We start from the raw sequence: 19104 nt of genomic DNA on the forward strand, positions 1-19104 counted from the left end.
TGCTGTTCAGTCATTAACACATTCTGCTCTCTTACCTTTGTGCTACTCTCAGCATGTTCTTTAGTCTTTAATGGTACCATTAACACTCCCTTTCGCTTGTCGCCAAATCTTTCCTAAGCTCCCAGCTATCCCTGGCCTATTTTGCTCCATTTGATCGACCTCCTCTTAAACAGTATAAATTCCATCACGTTTCTCCCTCTCTTTAACTCTGAAGAAGAGTCAACAGACTTGAAAGGTTAACTTTGTTTCTCTCGCTATATATGCTGCCACATCTGCCAGGTTTTCCAACATTTTCTCTTTTAATGTTAGTTATGGGCAATGGACTCAAGCTCAGGATCATTATCAATTATTATTTTAGCTGACTGGGTGGGTGTTGTTTGGCAGGCCAGCACTTAAATCAAATTGAGGACCAAGTTTTAAAATGGTAATAAACAGCAGCAATTTGAGGAGGGCAGTGCATCAGAACATGTACACAAACACATCATTTGTCAATACTGATAATGTTGTGAATATTCGAAGAGATAAATTTAGAGGATTATTTAAGCCATTATAAATGAGCAACATAAATGTATCTCTCTTGTTTGGGGAGTGTAATAATTGTATGCTTTTCTGAAATAATTTTGACCAGAAGTGATACAATGCTTGGGCGGCACGGTGGCCCAGTGAATAGCACTAGTGCCTCACGGCGCCGAGGACCCAGGTTCGATCCCGGGGCCAGGTCACTGTCCGTGTGGAGTTTGCATATTCTCCCCGTGTCAGCATGGGTCTCACTCCCAAAACCCAAAAATATGTGCAGGGTAGGTGGATTGGTCATACTAAATTTAGGTACTCTAAAGGTAGTTTCAAAAAAAGAAGTGATACAATGCTGTATTTTAATGGGCAATAGAATTCCTACAGTGCAGAAGGCGGCCATTTGGCCCATCGAATCCGCACCGCTCTCTGAAAGAGCAACCTACCTAGGCCCATACCCCCCACCCTATCCCCGTAACCTGACACATCTTTGGACATGTAGGGGCAATTTAGCACAGCCAATCTACATAATCTGCACATCTTCAGACTGTCTTGAAGAAACTGGAGCACTCAGAGGAAACCCATGCAGGCACGGGGAGAATGTGCAAACTCCACACTGTCACCCAAGGCCAGAATTGAACCCGGGTCCTTGGCACTGTGAGGCAGCAGTGCTGACCACTGTGCCATTGTGCCGCCCCTTGCACTGTGTGTTCACAAACAATAAAGGCTGTCGTCCCATTTTTAAAAGAAGTTTGTTATCCTTTAAATTCGTGCAGTTTAGTTTGTTTTAAATACATTTCAGGTGACACAATTGGAACATTTAAAGGAAGCCATTCATTTTTAAATACATTTTAGAATAGGCAACTGAGACCAGTTAGTCAAGATGAATAATGGGGAATGGTTGTAGCTTGTTTTATGGATATGGATGATGTTTTTCCTTGGAATTAGATTTAGGCCCAAAGATGTTTGTTACCAGGAAGCTGAAGATGGGAAGTTCAGTCTGGAGGTTGATGCTACATTCGGAGTCCTTCAGCTGACCCAGAATCTTCAATGACCAGTTGCCATAATTGTTAATCAAGGTTTGCGTGAATGTTTGAGTCATTACCTGATCTGGGAAAAGTCTGTGCCTGAGTTGAAATGTTAATTAGAATACATGGAAAGAAACTCAGTAAACGTAAGAATGTGGGTAATCAGATTGAGTGTGATGGCACAATGTTTAGCCGCTCAGTATTGCATTTTGAATTGGCAAATTAGTCCTTGAAATTTAAATAAACTCATCCAGGTTTAGAAAGTGCTATTAAAGAATGCATTTTTTTGGCCTGGCTGACATCTGACACAAGTGGAAACTTTTGCACCCTTCAAAACAGCGTATTCTGCAAGTACTCCGCACACCATATGGACGGCCTCAGGACGTCACCTGAGGCCCTCCCTCGATGCTCTGCCCCCGATGGGCCGACTTCCCGATGGCATGGGTCACTCATGCTATTTATTTTCGTGAACCCGACTGAGTCCAGCGCCGCCACAGTCGGGTGGGAGAAGTTCCGTAGGCAGGGGGGGGGGGCCTTGGTGAGAGCTGGGGACACTGGTGGGCCGTGGTCCGGGGGTGGTGAGCCTGGTCAAAGGGGGGCAGTTTTTGGCAGGCCGCCGCCATGCGCATGTGCGGCCACGGACCAACAATTCTCCGGCTAAATCCACAGCTGAAGCCGGGGACTTTACGCTGCATGCCTGCTAGCCCCCATACCAGACAGAGGATTGGTGCAGCTTTTGGGCCTTTTTTTCGGGTGTTAAACACCACTATTCCCATGCCGGCATCAGCACATAGTCTTCAAATCGGAGAATCCAGCCCCATATGTTCTCCGGCTGGAGCTGAATCGTCTATGATTTGCGTTCGCATTGCATGTGGCGCTCAGAGGCAATTCATTATCCTTTGCCATGCAAATCTGTGCATGGTGGGAATTGGAAGGGATTCCCTCACGAATCCCGCTATCGGGCCACCATTTTGAGCGGATTGCCCGATAGCGATATTCAGTAGTTACCTTCCCTCCCCCGCAAAACAAATCCTAACCCCCACGATCACTTGATTTACCAGGTGACCCTCCTCCCCAGTACGCACGCATGAGAGTGACCCGACCCATTCTCATGACACCCAACCAGAGGCCCCATACCAGAGATCCAACCAGAGACCCTGATAACAGAGATCCCAACAGAGACCCCAATAACCGAGACCGCACCAGAGGCCCCGATAACAGAGAATCCACCAGAGGCCCCCATAACAGAGGCCCCCGACAACAGAGACCTCCGTAACAGAGAACCCCCCATAGCAAAGGCGCCCCATAACAGGGACTGCGCCATAACAGAGAAACCCCCATAACCGAACATGCTGCCTGAAAGCTAAAGAGCTGTCTGGACAAAAACAGTGAAGAAATCACTGCTTTAAAACTCAATTTTCCTTATAGTTGCTGCCTCAGACAGAAAAAACAGCAGCTGTAAATTCTTAGAAAGCGGAAATCACATCACCAGGTTTTAACCTGTCAGGTCTTTTGATCTGCAAGCTTTGATTCACAGCTTTTAGTACGCTGTGATTGACAGTTTCCAGAACAGCCAGATATCTGGATTGTTTAATTTAATTTATCTTCAGGCTTGAATGGATTTCAAACACCCTGCTGTGAAGCTAACTGCAATTTTTATAAACATCATTTGTTGACCACATCAAAAGCAGCTAACTGTGTTAAAAAGAGGAAGTGAAAGCACTTAGCTGCTTTTGATGTGGTGAGGGCCTGTCAATCACAGCAAGAGTGTTTATAAACATTGTGGTTAGCATCAAAGCAGGGTAATGGAGATGTATTCAAGCATGAAGGGAAAGATCTAATAAACAATCCACTAGGCAGTTGTCAGTGGAATAATAAAACCGTCAATCACTGGCTAATGCATTACTATGCGAAATTGAATGGAAGATCTGCATTTCAATGGCTATCAAGGGATTTCAAGCCCTTTGAAACTGGGCTGTCCAGGAATCATCTGACACTTGTCAGTGCACGTTTGATTGGCCGAAGGGTTTCTTCTCGCCATCTTTAAAAAGTACTTGCTGCTGCTGCTTTCAAAACATCTGTTTGAAGTCTAAATAAATTTGCTTGGGCTTAGAGCTTTAAAATGGCAGCACTCTCCTTCCACCCCCCTCCCCCCCGCTGTCATCACATTTTCTTCTATATGGTTTATATGTAACAGAAACAATCATCTTGCTTTTCAGAAGCGTGTGCATATTTAGTCATTGCAGTTTGGTGAGGTATTAAGGGGTTGTTTTCGGATGGCAAATCTGTAACATGTGTTCTTAATTCCAGCAAAGTATTACACTGCTGAACAAACCTCAAATTTTTATTGATCAGCATTAAGACAGAGCTCCAAGATGCAACGGCAGTCGATAAATATTCCAACAGTATTGACAAGAAACAATTCCATGCAATGTACCTTGCCTTGTGTCTCGTGCCATGAATACTGGAAATCTAAAACTTCAGAACTTAAAATCAGCTGCATCCTTCATTGGCACAAATGAATATTAGCAAATCCTACATTTATGAGGTATTAAAGTACTCCTTTGTGCACAATATACTGTAAAGGTGCAGGCCCGGTTTTTCATTAGTGCACAGAAGCTGCTTATTGCTCAGTATACCCAGAGACTTTTGCATTTATGCCATGCCCCTTATATGTTACATTCCAATGCAGGCCAACAATGTACGGATTTGTCGTAAGTTCTTTGACAATCTGATAAGGCCCAATAAGGAGGATAAGGGCCGTTTAGCCCGGCTGGCTGGACAGCTGGTTTGTGATGCAAAGCGAGGCCAGCAGCGTGGATTCAATTCCCGTACCAGCTGAGGTTATTCATCAAGGCCTCTCAACTTTGCCCCTTGCCTGCGGTGTGGCGGTTCTCATGTTAAATCACCATCAGTCAGCTCAAAGGGTAAAGCAGCCTATCATCATCTGGAACTATGGAGATTTTTCTTTAAGGCCCAGTAGTGATTTTATTTTGTGTGGACAATCAAATGTGATTTTCTGTAGCTTCTGTGATTGTTTGTTAATATTATTCCACACTAATATCGAGCAATATAATTAGTTTTCAACAAAATGATTCTTTGGACCAACTCTAATCAGCAGTTAGCAAATTTGAGATTTTGCTCCTCATTCTGTTTTAATTGGATGTGCAACTAAAAGGCAGATAGATGCTAATTAAATCAGGATGTTGGTTATTGGTGCCAAATTTTTGTTTCACGTTCCCTCTTAACGATTTGAACTTCATAAATTGACACACGTGCTCAGCGAGAAGTGAGGGATGTGGATAGAAAAGGAGAATATTCTGCGGGATTCTCCGTCGGCGGATCCTCCACTTCGCCGGCACAGCACCCACGCCCGCCGGTTTCCCGACGGCGTGGGGGTGGCCACAATGGGAAATCCCATTGGCAGGCTGCGGGAACGGAGAATCCCACTGCTGCCAGGGACGCACCATGCCGGAAAACGGGGCTGGTGGGATGGAGAATCCCACCCATAATCTTTCAATTACGTGTCTTTGAACTTGACATCGAGTTCCTAAACATTGCACCCATCTTTTCACACAGAACATACTGGCTATGGTTTTGGTGTTGCCATTTACATCTCCTCTAACCCATATCTTGTTTCTTCACTTGCCCCATTACCATCACTACCATCACTTTTCCCTTGCACTATTATCCCTTTTGTTCTTCAAATCGTTCCTGCCTTCCACCCTGTCACCCTTCTCATCCCTTCTTTCCTGCTCCTACCAGCCAATCTTTTCCCCTCACCCATATCTGCTTAAAAATATAATAGAATCCAACCCATTAACTTTGTTTCTCCCGCTGCAGATGTCGCCACACCTTCTGAGTATTTTCAGCATTTTCTGTTTATATTTCAGATTTCCAGTTTCTGCTGTTTCTTACCTTATCAATTTTGCATTGAATCATTTATTCTTCAGTGAAACAATCATCAAGCATCAGTTATGTTGAATGTCCTACTAACTGATTCATCAGAGAAATGAGAGAAAAAAAAATCTTCACTGATTACACTGTGTAATATCATAAATCGCATAGTGATTCCTAGAAAGTAATTTTATCTCAGCATTCAAACAAGCATCATACACAATGGTTGCTTTGGTCTCATATTGTCATCAAAACTCTTCACAAGTCATCCAAAACTTAAGAAGCACTAAAACAATTATCCTCAGAACAGCAAATAGAAGGAAGTTGGCCATACTAATGATATGCAGTGGGAGCGGAGAGTCGAGGGGGAGTCCCAAAATGGCTTTTACACCAGTGGGGTTCCCCGCTCAATTGTCCCTGTCCCCCGCCAGTGACTTAATGGGGGTCCCACTGTGCAATAACAAGAACCCATTATAATATATTCACATTGTCGGGGTTAACAACAGGTTTTTAAAAGTGGGAAACTGGTGAATAGAACCCACTCTGGGCGCACAGGTAGGTTCAGTTCCCTGGGTGAGAGGGTCATGCCTGAGCAATACCCTAGTAGTGCCCTGGCACTGCCCCCTGGCCTGGTTCCCTGGAACTGCCCCTGCTACTTCTAGAGGTCAGTGCTTGAATGGTGCCAGGGGTGAATCCCTGGGCATTGCTAGGGGTCAGTCCCTGGTCAATGCCAGGGGCGATACCGGTGGACCAATGGGAGAGATTTTAAAAATGTTTCAATTCATTTACAGGATGTTAGCATAGCTGGTTAGGCCAGCATTTATTGCCTATCCCTAGTTGCCCTTCAGAAGGTGGTGGTGAATTGCCTTCTTGAACCGCTGCAGTCCTTGAGGTGTAGGTACACCAACTGTGCTGTTAGGGAGTTCCAGGATGTTGCCCCAGCGACTGAATGAACAGCGATATATTTCCAAGTCAGGGTGGTGAGTGACTTGGAGGGGAACCTCAAAGTGGTGGGGTTCCCAGGTATCTGCTGCTCTTGTCCTTCTAGATGGTAGTGGTCGTGGGTTTGGAAGGTGGTCCAAGGAACCTTGGTAAATTACTCCAGTGCTTGTAGATGGTACACGTGGCCGCCACTGTTCATCATTGGTGGAGGGTTTGAATGTTTGTGGAAGGAGGAGCAATCAAGTGGGCTGCTTTGCCCTGGATGGTGTCGAGCTTCTTGAGTGTTGTTGGTTCTGTATCCTTGGGGGGGGGGGGGGGGGGGGGGGGGGGTAATTCTGTTTCCGTGGGATCTATGTTTTTTTCCATTTCCATTTTTTACATCAGGCCTCCCTTTAAAAGGGGTGTTGTGATTTTGAGAAAACGGAGGTTGCTGGTGGGGTGGGCTCATTCAGAGCTCGTTCTGCCAGCGTGACAGTGTGGATTTGTTTTTCAAAGTATTCAAAAATTTAGCTGGAAAAGCCAGGAACACTTTTCCCCCAAAATGACCCCGAGATGAATTTCAGTTTACATATCAGCGCCTTCACTAATACCGCCCATTGCTATTTGCATAACATCATCTGACACAGCCCCTGTTGCTGAAACCATCATCTGTGCCTCTTTGATATTTAAATTTGACTATTCCAATGCTCTTTTGATCAGCCTCTCGCATTCTACCATGAGTAACTTTGAAGGAATTCAAAATTCCGCTGCACATATCTTTACTTGCATCAAGTTCCCATCACCCCTATGCTCGCAATCCTACATCAGGTCCTTGTTAAGCACACATCGATCTGAAATTCTTATTGTTGTTTTCACATCTTTCTATTCCATCATCTCTCCCTATCTTTGTAAACTACTCCAGCCTCACAACCCTCTGAAATCTCTGTGTTTCTCTAATTCTGCCTTCTCGATCATCCCAATTTCAATTCGTCCACGTTGATGACCATGCCGTCAGAGGTCAATATTCTGAGCTCCATCTTTATATCCCTCTTTCCTTCTTTAAGATGCTTCTTCAGAACTATATCCGTGTTCAACCTTCCAGTCATTTGTTCAAGCCTTTTGCGGCTTGGTGTTCGGTTTTTCTTGCTAACGCTCCTGTAAAACACCTCGGGGCTTTTATTAAGTTAAAGGCGTGATGTGAATGTGAATTGTTGTTATATTAATGTGCAAATCTACATGGACATTGTCAATATTACTGGAGAGCATGCCACATGCTTTGAGTGCATACATCCTCCCCATTGGCATGTACTGGTATAACTGCCTCATGAGGCTCACTATGATTGGAAAATATCAATATAATGAATACTTAGCAGAAATGGAAAGAATAATTAACATGCTGAATGAAATCGAGCTGTAAACAGACTGTGAATAAAGCAGATCCCTGTAATGGTCTGGGAGTGCACATTGTGCCAGCTGCTTTATTCCTCGTCACTCCATTCCATTGCAGCCTCTGAAAATGTGAACCCGAGGGTCATGGCAAGCCCTTGTCAAAGAGGGTATTAGCAAAAGGAATATAGTTGCATGTACTTTCCAAACACCCTACTTGAAACACTTCTGTTAATTTTTTTTTGAAATTTAAAGTACCCAATTCATTCATTTTTTCCAATTAAGGGGCAATTTAGCGTGTTCAATCCACCTACCCTGCACATCTTTGGGTTGTGGGGGCGAAACCTATGCAAAAACGGGGAGAATATGCAAACTCCACACGGACAGTGACCCAGAGCCAGGATCGAACCTGGGACCTCGACGCTGTGAAGCAGCAGGGCTAATCCACTGCGCCAATCCGTGCTGCCCACACTTCTGTTAATTTGTCGTAGAGCGCACAATGTTAATCTTCCGTCCTCCTTCAAATGTCACTAAAAGCAGCTTTCAAGCAAAGATAAGTACCAACTCAACCAATTTCAATGGTCAAATGAAAAGCGTTACACTGTTCCTATCATACTGCTATTATCATGGTTTTAGCTGATATTCAGATCTATCAGTCGAGTGGGTGATGATTTTTGTCAGCTGTTAGCTGGGCTGCTAATTGCGAACAAACACATATGGAGCAAATTGCATATATGGCTGCCAGTTGATGGACAGAGAGTTTGTTTAAAATATGGAGATATGTTCTCAAGTTTACCTGTCCACTCTCTCAGTTGTGTGAAGAATGCCTGAATATGATGAAATGTGATAGGGGTTACTGAGCCTGCTGGGCCAAAATTACTTTGCAGATCTCTGGTTTTATAATGTCAAGATGGCTTTGTGTTCCCGCTCTACCCTTTTTCTTCTTTTTTTATAAATTTAGAATACCCAATTCATTTTTTTCCAATGAAGAGGCAATTTAGAGTGGCCAATCCACCTTCCCTGCACATCTTTTGGGTTGTCGGGATGAAACCCACACAAACACGGGGAGAATGTGCAAACTCCACACGGACAATGACTCAGAGCCGGGATCGAACCTGCGAACTCAGCACCGCAAGACTGCAGTGCTAACCACTGTGCCACCGTACTGCCGCCCAACCTTCTTCTTAACTCATCTGATATCAGGCACCGAAGGCCATCCGCCTTGGAGGAGCTGGGGCCTAATTTAAATGGGAATGGCAACAGAGTCCTGATGATGTCATTGGGACCCCCAGCAATTTTAACTGTGGGTCAATGAATGGTTGCACAGTCTCAGACCCACCTGCCAAAGCTAGTAGCAGGCAGCATCCAGAACACAGGAGACCCAGTTAGATGATTTTATTTTGCCTTTTCAAGTTTTCTTGTGGATAATTAGGGCTTTGTGTACCAAGGTCTCTCCCCCCCCCCTCCCCCCAACCGACCCTCACCCTTTTTGAACTCAGCATCTACCAACTCTGCCAGATGGATCCTCGACTTTCTAACTCACAGACCACAATCAGTAAGAATAAACAACAACACCTCCTCCACAATAGTCCTCAATACCGGGGCCCCATATGCTGCGCACTTAGCCCCCTACTATACTCCCTGTACGCACATGACTGCATGGCAAAATTTGGTTCCAACTCCATCTACACGTTTGCTGACGATACGACCATAGTGGGCCGGCTCTCGAATAACGACGAGTCTGAATACAGGAGAGAGATAGAGAACCGAGTGGAGTGGCGCAGTGACAACAATCTATCCCTCAATTCCAGCAAAACTAAAGAGCTGGCCATTGACTTTAGGAAGCAAAGTACTGTATACACCCCTGTCAGCATCAACAGGCCCGAGGTGGAAATGTTTGACAGTTTCAAATTCCTGGGGGTACACATCTCCAAAGATCTGTCCTACTCCACCCACGTCAACGCTACAACCAAGAAAGCACAACAGCGCCTATACTTCCTCAGGAAACTAAGGAAATTCGGCATGTCCACATTAACTCTTACCAACTTTTACAGATGCATCATAGAAAGCATCCTATCTGGCTGCAACACAGCCTGGTATGGCAACTGCTTGGCCCAAGACCGCAAGAAACTTCAGAGCATCGTGAACACAGCCCAATCCATCACACAAACGTACCTCCCATCCATTGACTCCATCTGCACCTCCCGCTGCCTGGGGAAAGCGGGCAGCATGAACAAAGACCCCTCCCACCCGGCGTACTCACTCTTTCAACTTCTTCCATCAGGCAGGAGATACAAAAGTCTGAGAACACGCATGAACAGACTCAAAAACAGCTTCTTCCCCACTGTTACCAGACTCCTAAACGACCCTCTTACGGACTGACCTCATTAACAATACACCCCTGCTTCATCCGATGTCGGTGTTTATGTAGTTACATTGTGTACCTTGTGTGAGCTGCTTGTAGAAAAATTGTTTCAACAGCACCTTGGTACACGTGACAATAAACAAAATCCAACTCCATGATGCCATTCCTACTGGGGCATTCAAATAAGGTCCAGGAGTTATAATTTCAAGGGCTTCGCATTTCGGGTTCAATTTGCCTCCACATTTCCTCCTCACCTTCCAGCCCAAAGTGAGTTAATTTTAAGAGCTCAAATCTGCAAATTAACCATTTTTATCATGCTGTTGTCAACGTTTTCAGAACTAGGCAAAGGATAAGTGAAAATAAATAGTGAAACCTTTCTTCCCTATCTTGTTCATTTTCCTTCCCATCATGTGCGCATTCTTTGGCTCTCAGTTTCATTTTGTTTTGAGGGGCTGGGGAAATGGAAGGCTGAACAATGAGTGCATTTTCAAGCCAACTCTCCATTCAACAAGCAAGTCTCCACACATTTGACACCAAGTGACACATGGACAGAGGCAGCTTAGGAATGAGGTGCCAGAAAAGAAAGAAAGTGAAGTATATTTGCAGTTGGCTTTAGCTTTTGGGAAAGCTAATTACTTGGCTAAAAAGATTACTAAACGTGTTTCTTGTTCGGAGAGCACTTTTTCTTCCCTCGCCCTGGGCTGCAAGGACAACCACTCCAGGAGGATGTTGTTTGAAACGAGGCCAAGGAATTTGCATGATATTATGCTCCTTGAAAGTGAAAGAATCAATTCTTCATGCAGCTGATCAAGTATTGCGCTCTTATTTTCTATTTTCTTTTTGACCGATTTCCTTTGGAATTCCGAAATAAGTTCCGATATCTGTGGAAGTATTTTCTTTTCAAATCTCATGCATCTTGGAGGACACACTCACATGCATACATAATAAAAGGCTGGATTGTTTCATGCTTATAATGATTTGACTCAAATATAATGCCTACTGGGAACCAGTAAACCTCTTATTTTGTACTAAACAGGATTAAAGTTAGTGCTGGCATTCAAAAGCTTTCCATATATTAACGATGAAAGGAGGAGGGGAGGTAGGGTCAGGTTGAGTTTCTAGTCAGATCCCCTGGAGGTTCAGTAATTGAACTGTTTAGATTCTTCGCCACTAATAATTTGCTCTTAACATGAACTGGGTATCGGTGCCCAGGATTTGCCGACTGGGGAATTTTCCGCATTCTTCTAAATGTGTTGATCTGTTGTAGTTTCAACAGTTAATCAGAGAGCTGCAGCTCCAGTAAATAGCTTACTTAGTCACATTTTCCATTGAATTAGGTTACTGGTACATGTGGTCGGAACCATAAAATTGAAACGTCCTTGTGGAGTTGACAATTGAGAACAAATTTTCACCATTTCGTTAGTGCTTATTTTCGGATTAAAACAGCACAAAAGCAATTTTTGATGGAATTCAAAACTCAATGTTGTTTCTAATATTTTCTAAGAAAAGGACTTGGCTCCAAATTAACTTTGATGTTCAATATATTCTTGGGACCTGAGCAACACAGGCAAGGCTGCATTGCTGCTTCACTGAGAAGATGGTGATCGATCTCTTCCTCTTCAACTATTCTAGTCCTTCTGCTTGTGCTTTCACATGATATTTTATAAGGAATACTTGAATATTGTCCAGCAATGATGAAGAATTGGTAATGTATACTCAACTCAGCTTGGTATGTGGCTTAGCGGTCAGCTTGAAAATGATGGTATTGCCGTGATATTGATGCTCCTATAGCTCTCAGTGGCATTGAGAAGAATGCGGGTTGATCTCAGAGAAATATATGGGGACCCTAACAGAGTAGAGGCTGAGAGGCTTTGTCCTCTGGTTGGAGAATCCAGAACTAGGGGCCATAGTCTCGGAGTAAGAGTTTGACCATTTAAGACTCCGAGAAGGAGGCTTGTGAATCTTTGGAATTCTCTTCCACGGATGGGGTGGTGGATGTCTGGGATTTTGGGGACTAACAGAATAACGAGATAAGGTGGGAAAGTGGAGTTGGATGTATAAGATTAGCCATGATCTTACAGAACGGTGACGCGTGTTTGATGGACTGTATTTATATTCTTATAATGAATTGGGGCAGCACGGTAGCATGGTGGTTAGCATAAATGCTTCACAGCTCCAGGGTCCCAGGTTCGATTCCCGGCTGGGTCACTGTCTGTGTGGAGTCTGCACGTCCTCCCCGTGTGTGCGTGGGTTTCCTCCGGGTGCTCCGGTTTCCTCCCACAGTCCAAAGATGTGCGGGTTAGGTGGATTGGCCATGCTAAATTGCCTGTAGTGTCCTAAAAAGTAAGGTTAAGGGGGGGGTTGTTGGGTTACGGGTATAGGGTGGATACGTGGGTTTGAGTAGGGTGATCATTGCTCGGCACAATATCGAGGGCCGAAGGGCCTGTTCTGTGCTGTACTGTTCTATGTTCTATGTTCTATGAAGCTGTTTGCACAGATAGGATGCAATTGCAGGCATGTGGATATTGGCTGCAGTTCATATATTTGGTTTTGTTTCTTCCAAAACCACCCCAGCATATCAAAATGCGAGCCAAACTGAAAATATAAAATTTGTCCACATATCTTTGTAGAAATTTGCATCCAGAAACAGCGTCGGAAGGATTCAAGCTTACTCAGGCCCAAAAATGACCAAAGCTTGATTTGGGCCAGACTTTGCCTTGTCAAGTTATTTGTGTGGCATGATGCCTTGATTTTACACTTGGCCTCTGCACAATAAGGCATACTGGTGACGGTTTTCATGCACAAGAGGAAATTATTTTACGTCATTGTTAATGTTCCAAGGACAAACTGTGGCTGACAATAACATTTCAATTAACTGAACAGAAAAGACCTTGTAAGGAGTGAGCTACCATTTGAAGAGTTGAAAATAATAGCATTTGATAATGGACAAGAGAAGACCCTTTTATCTGCACAATTGTTCCAGTGCAAGGATTCGGAATGACTGATATAGAACTGAAAGAATATTAATAAATGTTTTATTAAAATCAAGAATTTTGAGCAGTTTTAATTGTGCCAGCCCTTTACTTAGTCCATTCCTTAGAAACGCTTTCAGGTTATGCTGAGATCCATATCCAATTTTAAAATACACGGGCATGCATAAAATGTCTCTCATGCAAATAGCGGTCATAGTTAACTCCTCAACCTTACTTGTTTGTAGTGACAAGGCTGAGTGAGATTTATTCCAGGAAGCTAATTATTCCAACTAAAATTTGCCCGCTACTGAATCACATTGACTGCATTATGTTTGGGTGACGAATCCATGTTTTTTCCAGTTGTTTTGTCCATTCAGAGAGCTGGAGCAGACCAGCGTCTTCGGTAATCCAGTGCCACATAAATGCTTCCATGATGCTATATAACCAGTGCCCTTCCTTCCATGAGGATCCTGAAGAATAAAATGCCATTTCACAGAGAGACAAATGGCCACAGCCCACAGTCAGGATGCAATCTCGCCTGAAAGATTCGCTTTTTTAATCAAAAAGACTCTTGTAGTTTTCTAATGAAATATTTAAATCTGGATTGAAGCAGAAATACCTGAAAGGTTCACAGCTCTGCTAATCCTGTTGCATAATAAAATGTGAATAATTTGTTTGGCTGCAGTGGTTATGTTTTAAAAAAGGATTTTGTTTTGCTTCTGATGTGAAATTGACCAGAAAAATATGGATTGACTGGGGAGGTCCCTGGGGAGTAAATGTGCTTTTGCAGCCTGCAGAGATCTACCAGTTGCGTTGCACTCGAACGGGAGCGCGGTGTGCCCAGTGGATGCCAGGTGAAGCCTCCTGCGGGCTTCCCAGCAATCAGTATGTCTCGCGAGATCTACCCAGATCTTGCAAGGCGTCAGGATCGTGATCCTGACCATAATGGGCGTGACCAAGCCACGCTTGCTTAAGTCAGTTTTAAACTGAAATCAGCGAGCTCACCCGGGATTTACTGGTCTCCCTAGGGAGGCCCCAGCCATGCGCTATGCACGACTGGTCCACACAAACATTGACCAGGTGGAACGGCACCCAAAGGGTTTCTCAGGCCGTTGGAGGCCTCTGGGTGATCAGAGACAGAGCAGGGTGGCTCCCTGGCCCTCCCCCCCAGAACATGGGCACCTTGGCACTGCCACATTGGCACCTTTGCACTGGCACCCGGGCATTCCCAAAGTGCAAACAGGGGGAGAATGTGCAAACTCCACACAGACAGTGACCCAGAACCTGGATCGAACCTGGGACCTCGGCGCTGTGAGGCAGCAGTGCTAACCACTGCAACACCATAGGGGCTGGTTTAGCTCACTGGGCTAAATCGCTAGCTTTTAAAGCAGACCAAGCAGGCCAGCAGCACGGTTCGATTCCTGTGCCAGCCTCCCCGGACAGGCACCGGAATGTGGTGACCAGGGGCTTTTCACAGTAACTTCATTGAAGCCCACTCGTGACAATAAGCGATTTTCATTTCATTTTTCATTTTCATGCTGCCCTCGATTTTCTATTCTATTGTTCTGAATGGAAAAGATTACTGGATGGAGTGAAAAAAGATCTGGCGATTTGGCATTTATTATGTTCCCAGACCAGATGCCAACAGTGGCTAGAATACTGGACCAAACCCCAATATTTTAGATTATTTTAAGACTGTGCAGAAATAATTATTCACTCCAGGAGTGATTGGATGCAGAAATAGGGTTTAGATTTTATAACAAAACTTTATTAAGAATACAGCATTAAAATTTAAACTTCATACTCAAAAAGAACAGCTTACCCCTTAACCCACCTATACAATTCCCCATTAAACAAGAACAAAAGAAACATACAGCTCTTATTCCAGCTTAAAAGTATCAGGGCATAGAGTAGTACTTATATTATAAAACAGATTTAGCTGTGGTTGGAATCCCTTCAGACTCTGGCTGAGTATCTTCAAATAGCTGCTTCAACTAAGTTGTTTTAAACTCTTCATTGTCTTCAGACAAGACTGCTCTGCTTTAAAATATTTTTTTTTTCTTTAAACAATCCTACTTGGAAAGGAGTGTGGACTCAGGCAGGTCAGAATTCAGCTTCTCGCCTCTCTCAATGTTTCTCCAAACTCGCTGCCCCTGCTGCCTTTTCTGGGCTCTACCCGGCAATGTCCTCATCTTCCTAAGCCGCAAAACACATTGGGCGTGACCTGATGGAAACGTTTCTCAGTGTCATTTGTGGCAGGTTTGCTGGGAGTTTTCCCGCCAACTCTGTCAGCGAGTTCCCTACCATTATCTAACAACTTAGTCACTATTTTGGCCCTGGGGAATTTCTCAGCGATTTAGCCCACACTTAAATTATTTTCATCACTGGGGAACTGAACCTGCTGGCCAGACCGGCTCCTCAGAGATTGGGGCCCCCTTTTGAAAGGGTGCTCCAAACTCTAAATGAGCTTGAGGGACCCTCACACCTACCACCCATGAGCATTGTCACCCCCCCCCCCCCCCCCACACACACCGACACTCTCCAAGTGTGGATACCCTTGCATGGGGTCCCTGAGGATTACATGGGTTTCACCCCCACAACCCAAAGATGTGCAAGGTAGGTGAATTGGCCACACTAAATTGCCCCTTAATTGGAAGAAATCAATTGGGTACTCTAAATTTATAAACAAAAAAAAAAAATAGAAAATCGAGTGTGTTGTAAACCTGGCCATCGATTTGCGATGGCCCATTCGATGCTCTTGCCCAAGACCAGATTCCGCTCCTTAAGTTTTCCAGTGCTGTTAGAAAGAAGACATAGAAGTACCAATGCTTGGCAATTGATGCCAGTGTGCAGAAGTATTGTAGGTATTTGTATACGGTCATTTTAATGTTGGCAAAGTATTAGCAGGAGGAAGAGTTGGTTACAACAGTGGTAAGTCAGAGAAACCCATCCCCTGTGTATATCTTCTCTTAAAACTGGCCTTCAAAGCCAAAAACAAAAACAGAAAATGATGGAAAAACTCAGCAGGTCTGGCAGCATTTATGGAAAGAGAAACAGGGCTGACGGCCCAAATTACTTTGTGGCGGAGGCAGCTCATCATTGGTCATTTGTAGGATCTTCCAGTCTCGTCAAAGTGTACAGTGTTTTGCATGGCTTACTTTTCATGCCATCAGGGGTCAACTTCGACAGGACTGAAAGATCCCGCCAGGGGAAAGAGTTGGAAAAAACTCTTTATGTTGGGGCTGGTTTAGCACACTGGGTTAAATCGCTGGCTTTTAAAGCAGACCAAGGCAGGCCAGCAGCACGGTTCAATTCCCGTCCCAGCCTCCCCGAACAGGCGCCGGAATGTGGCGACTAGGGACTTTTCACAGTAACTTCATTGAAGCCTACTCGTGACAATAAGCGATTTTCATTTTTTCATTTTCATTAAAGCATTCGGTCTATGTTACTCTTCTTCAGGGCCTAGTAGTTTCTAGAAGCCTTTGGAATGGGACTGCTTTCTTGAATCTCTTCTGTGAAAAATGGCGGATCATTATGTCTAAGACATCAAAAAAATATTTTCATGATGGTACCTCAGCATGAGGAGGAGGTTACAGCCCCCCCCCCCCCCCCCCACCCCCCCCCCCCCCCCACCCCCATTGGTAATCTGTGGGGACAGTCAAACCTAAGGTGACTGATTTCTTCAAATACCTTTCCACTTAAGCACAATTTTCTAGCTGTTACTATTTATCAAGTTCAACATAATTAACTACACATAAGTCAGCAAACAGGACACAGGTACAAATTACAGGCCGTATGAAGTACATAAAGTTAAGTCCTTGGCTGTACTTGTTGAATGTGAGTTAAGACGAACTTTAAAACAAAAACATTAAATTTTACTCCTGTCCTACCTTATTTTCTTTGTTGCTTTTCGATTTTACCACAAGTGAATGCTGCAGAAATGAAACATTAATCTGCGCCCTTCTAGCATTTTGAGTTTTTATTTCAGATTTTAAGCATTTGCAGTGCTGTTTTGCTCTCCTTGTTTTGTAGATGTTCTCTGAAATTCTTTATCGGACTCTGCTCTTTTTAAAAACTTTTCAAAACTGTATGGCTTTTAACCCATTTCACAGTAGCACAGAGTTGATTTTGTTGGAACATAATGTAAATATAATAAGACATTTCTGTGCAGGGGTTGGTTCTGTTTCCTCTGACGTGTGCGTTAAGAGTTCAGTGCACTGAGCACTTGCTCAGCATTAACATCCAATTGAAAGTTTGCCCTCAGGTCTTCTTTCCTCAGACTGGCAAAAATGATATGAATATTACTTGAGAATTGATTGTTTTGTTTATTTATTTTCTCTCCTGATTTATTTTGTTCCTTTTCCTTTTAGAGGCAGGTTACTTCCCTTTTGATAAGGGTGGGACTGCTGACTCTCTGGGGTGCCACTTTACTGGGACTTCGCTTGTACTGGATGGGTAACAAGCCACCAAGCTTCTCCAACTCCGACAACCCAGCAGCCGACTCGGACAGCTTGCTGACCCGAACTTTAACCTTTCATTACTTGCCGGCCGCAAATCTTTGGCTACTGTTGTGTCCCGACACGATGAGCTTCGATTGGTCGATGGATGCTGTGCCATTGATAAGAACAGTCAGTGACTGGAGGAACCTCCATACGTTAGCATTCTTCGTCGGATTGCTGCTTCTCTGCTATATCAGCCTGAAGGGCTCTTCGAAAGACAGAGTTTGCAATGGGAAAACGGTGATGAATGGCAAGCAGAATACAAATGGGCACAGCTACCACTCAGCAATGGACCATGGGAACAATGAGCAGGGGTTTTATTTTGTACCAAGAAACGATTACATTGTGAAGAATGATTTAATTCAGGGACTACCACTTCCAAAAGCTCAGAACATTGTCATTTTCTCTTTATCACTGCTAATTGTGCCATTCCTGCCAGCCACTAACCTTTTCTTTTACGTCGGTTTTGTAATAGCAGAGCGGATCCTGTACATTCCGAGCATGGGATTCTGTTTACTAGTAACACTGGGCATAAGGACGCTTTCTCTCAGAATGAAGAAGAGAGTCTTTAAGAACTTGGTTTTATATGCAGCCGCTGCTTTAGTCATTTTATATGGGTCGAAAACCATATTAAGGAACAGAGACTGGCATGATGAGGAAATGTTATATAGATCAGGGATTAAAGTGAATCCGGCGAAAGGTAAACAATTTTAATCTCAAAAAGTGGAACGTAATGTCGAGTTCATGTGTCGTGTTTGAGCGGATTCTACCACCAACTTGAACAACTGCTTTCTCTTCCTGGCAGCGTGGGGTAACCTCGGGAATGTTCTGAAAAGCCAAGGCAAAGTTTTGGAAGCTGAAAAGGCCTATAGAAATGCCTTGTACTATCGCAGCAACATGGCTGATATGCTTTATAATTTGTAAGTATGCATGACTCAACTGCTGCCCCTTTTCCTAACCAGGTCAATTATAAAACATGCAATGAATGGCACTATTGATCTATTTGTGTGACACAGATATTGTTTACTAGTACAATGAATCGCTGTTGCAGTGTTTCCATTAATCTCGTTCCCCTCAGACAGCAGCATTTCTTTAATGCAGTTCTTAAATAGAAAATACATTCACTCACTTGCATAGCTGTTCAAACCGCAAATATCATTTGGTTTAAGTTACATTGAGAGTGAAGGCACAATCTGTGCAAGTAAGTATGTAATCAACATTGTGTTACATAAGAAATCTGATACAATATATGGAATGAGTATTCAGGATTTTCTTTAGTTTTTTTTGGAGGGGGAGTGATAGTTGCTATTTTGCATTTAGCTATTGAGTACTCCACAGTTCAGCTTCAGACGTGACCCGATGCTCGTAGGTCTGCAGGTACAATTCAAACCAATTTGTGTTGGAGGCGTCTGTTCATCAGTACTAGGCAGAGACAATGAGAAGTCAGTTTACTTATGCCAATGATTGTGAGCAGGTATGGTCATATTCATGCTCAACAAAATTGAAAGATGCTGTTATTGTCAGGA

General features: G+C 43.9%; 1 protein-coding gene across 2 annotated transcripts in view; it reads left to right on the forward strand.

Annotated features, from left to right (window-relative positions):
* tmtc2a (transmembrane O-mannosyltransferase targeting cadherins 2a) overlaps nucleotides 1-19104 on the forward strand; it is a 204281-nt gene that overhangs the window by 106223 nt on the left and 78954 nt on the right. For both annotated transcript variants that reach the window (XM_038780384.1, XM_038780385.1), the window contains exons 3-4: nucleotides 17450-18278; nucleotides 18384-18498. In XM_038780384.1, coding sequence (XP_038636312.1) covers nucleotides 17450-18278; nucleotides 18384-18498 — 944 coding nt within the window. The remainder of the gene's footprint in view (nucleotides 1-17449; nucleotides 18279-18383; nucleotides 18499-19104) is intronic.

The sequence above is a fragment of the Scyliorhinus canicula genome, chromosome 20, assembly GCF_902713615.1.
Source record: "Scyliorhinus canicula chromosome 20, sScyCan1.1, whole genome shotgun sequence".
NCBI classification, from domain to species: domain Eukaryota; kingdom Metazoa; phylum Chordata; class Chondrichthyes; order Carcharhiniformes; family Scyliorhinidae; genus Scyliorhinus; species Scyliorhinus canicula.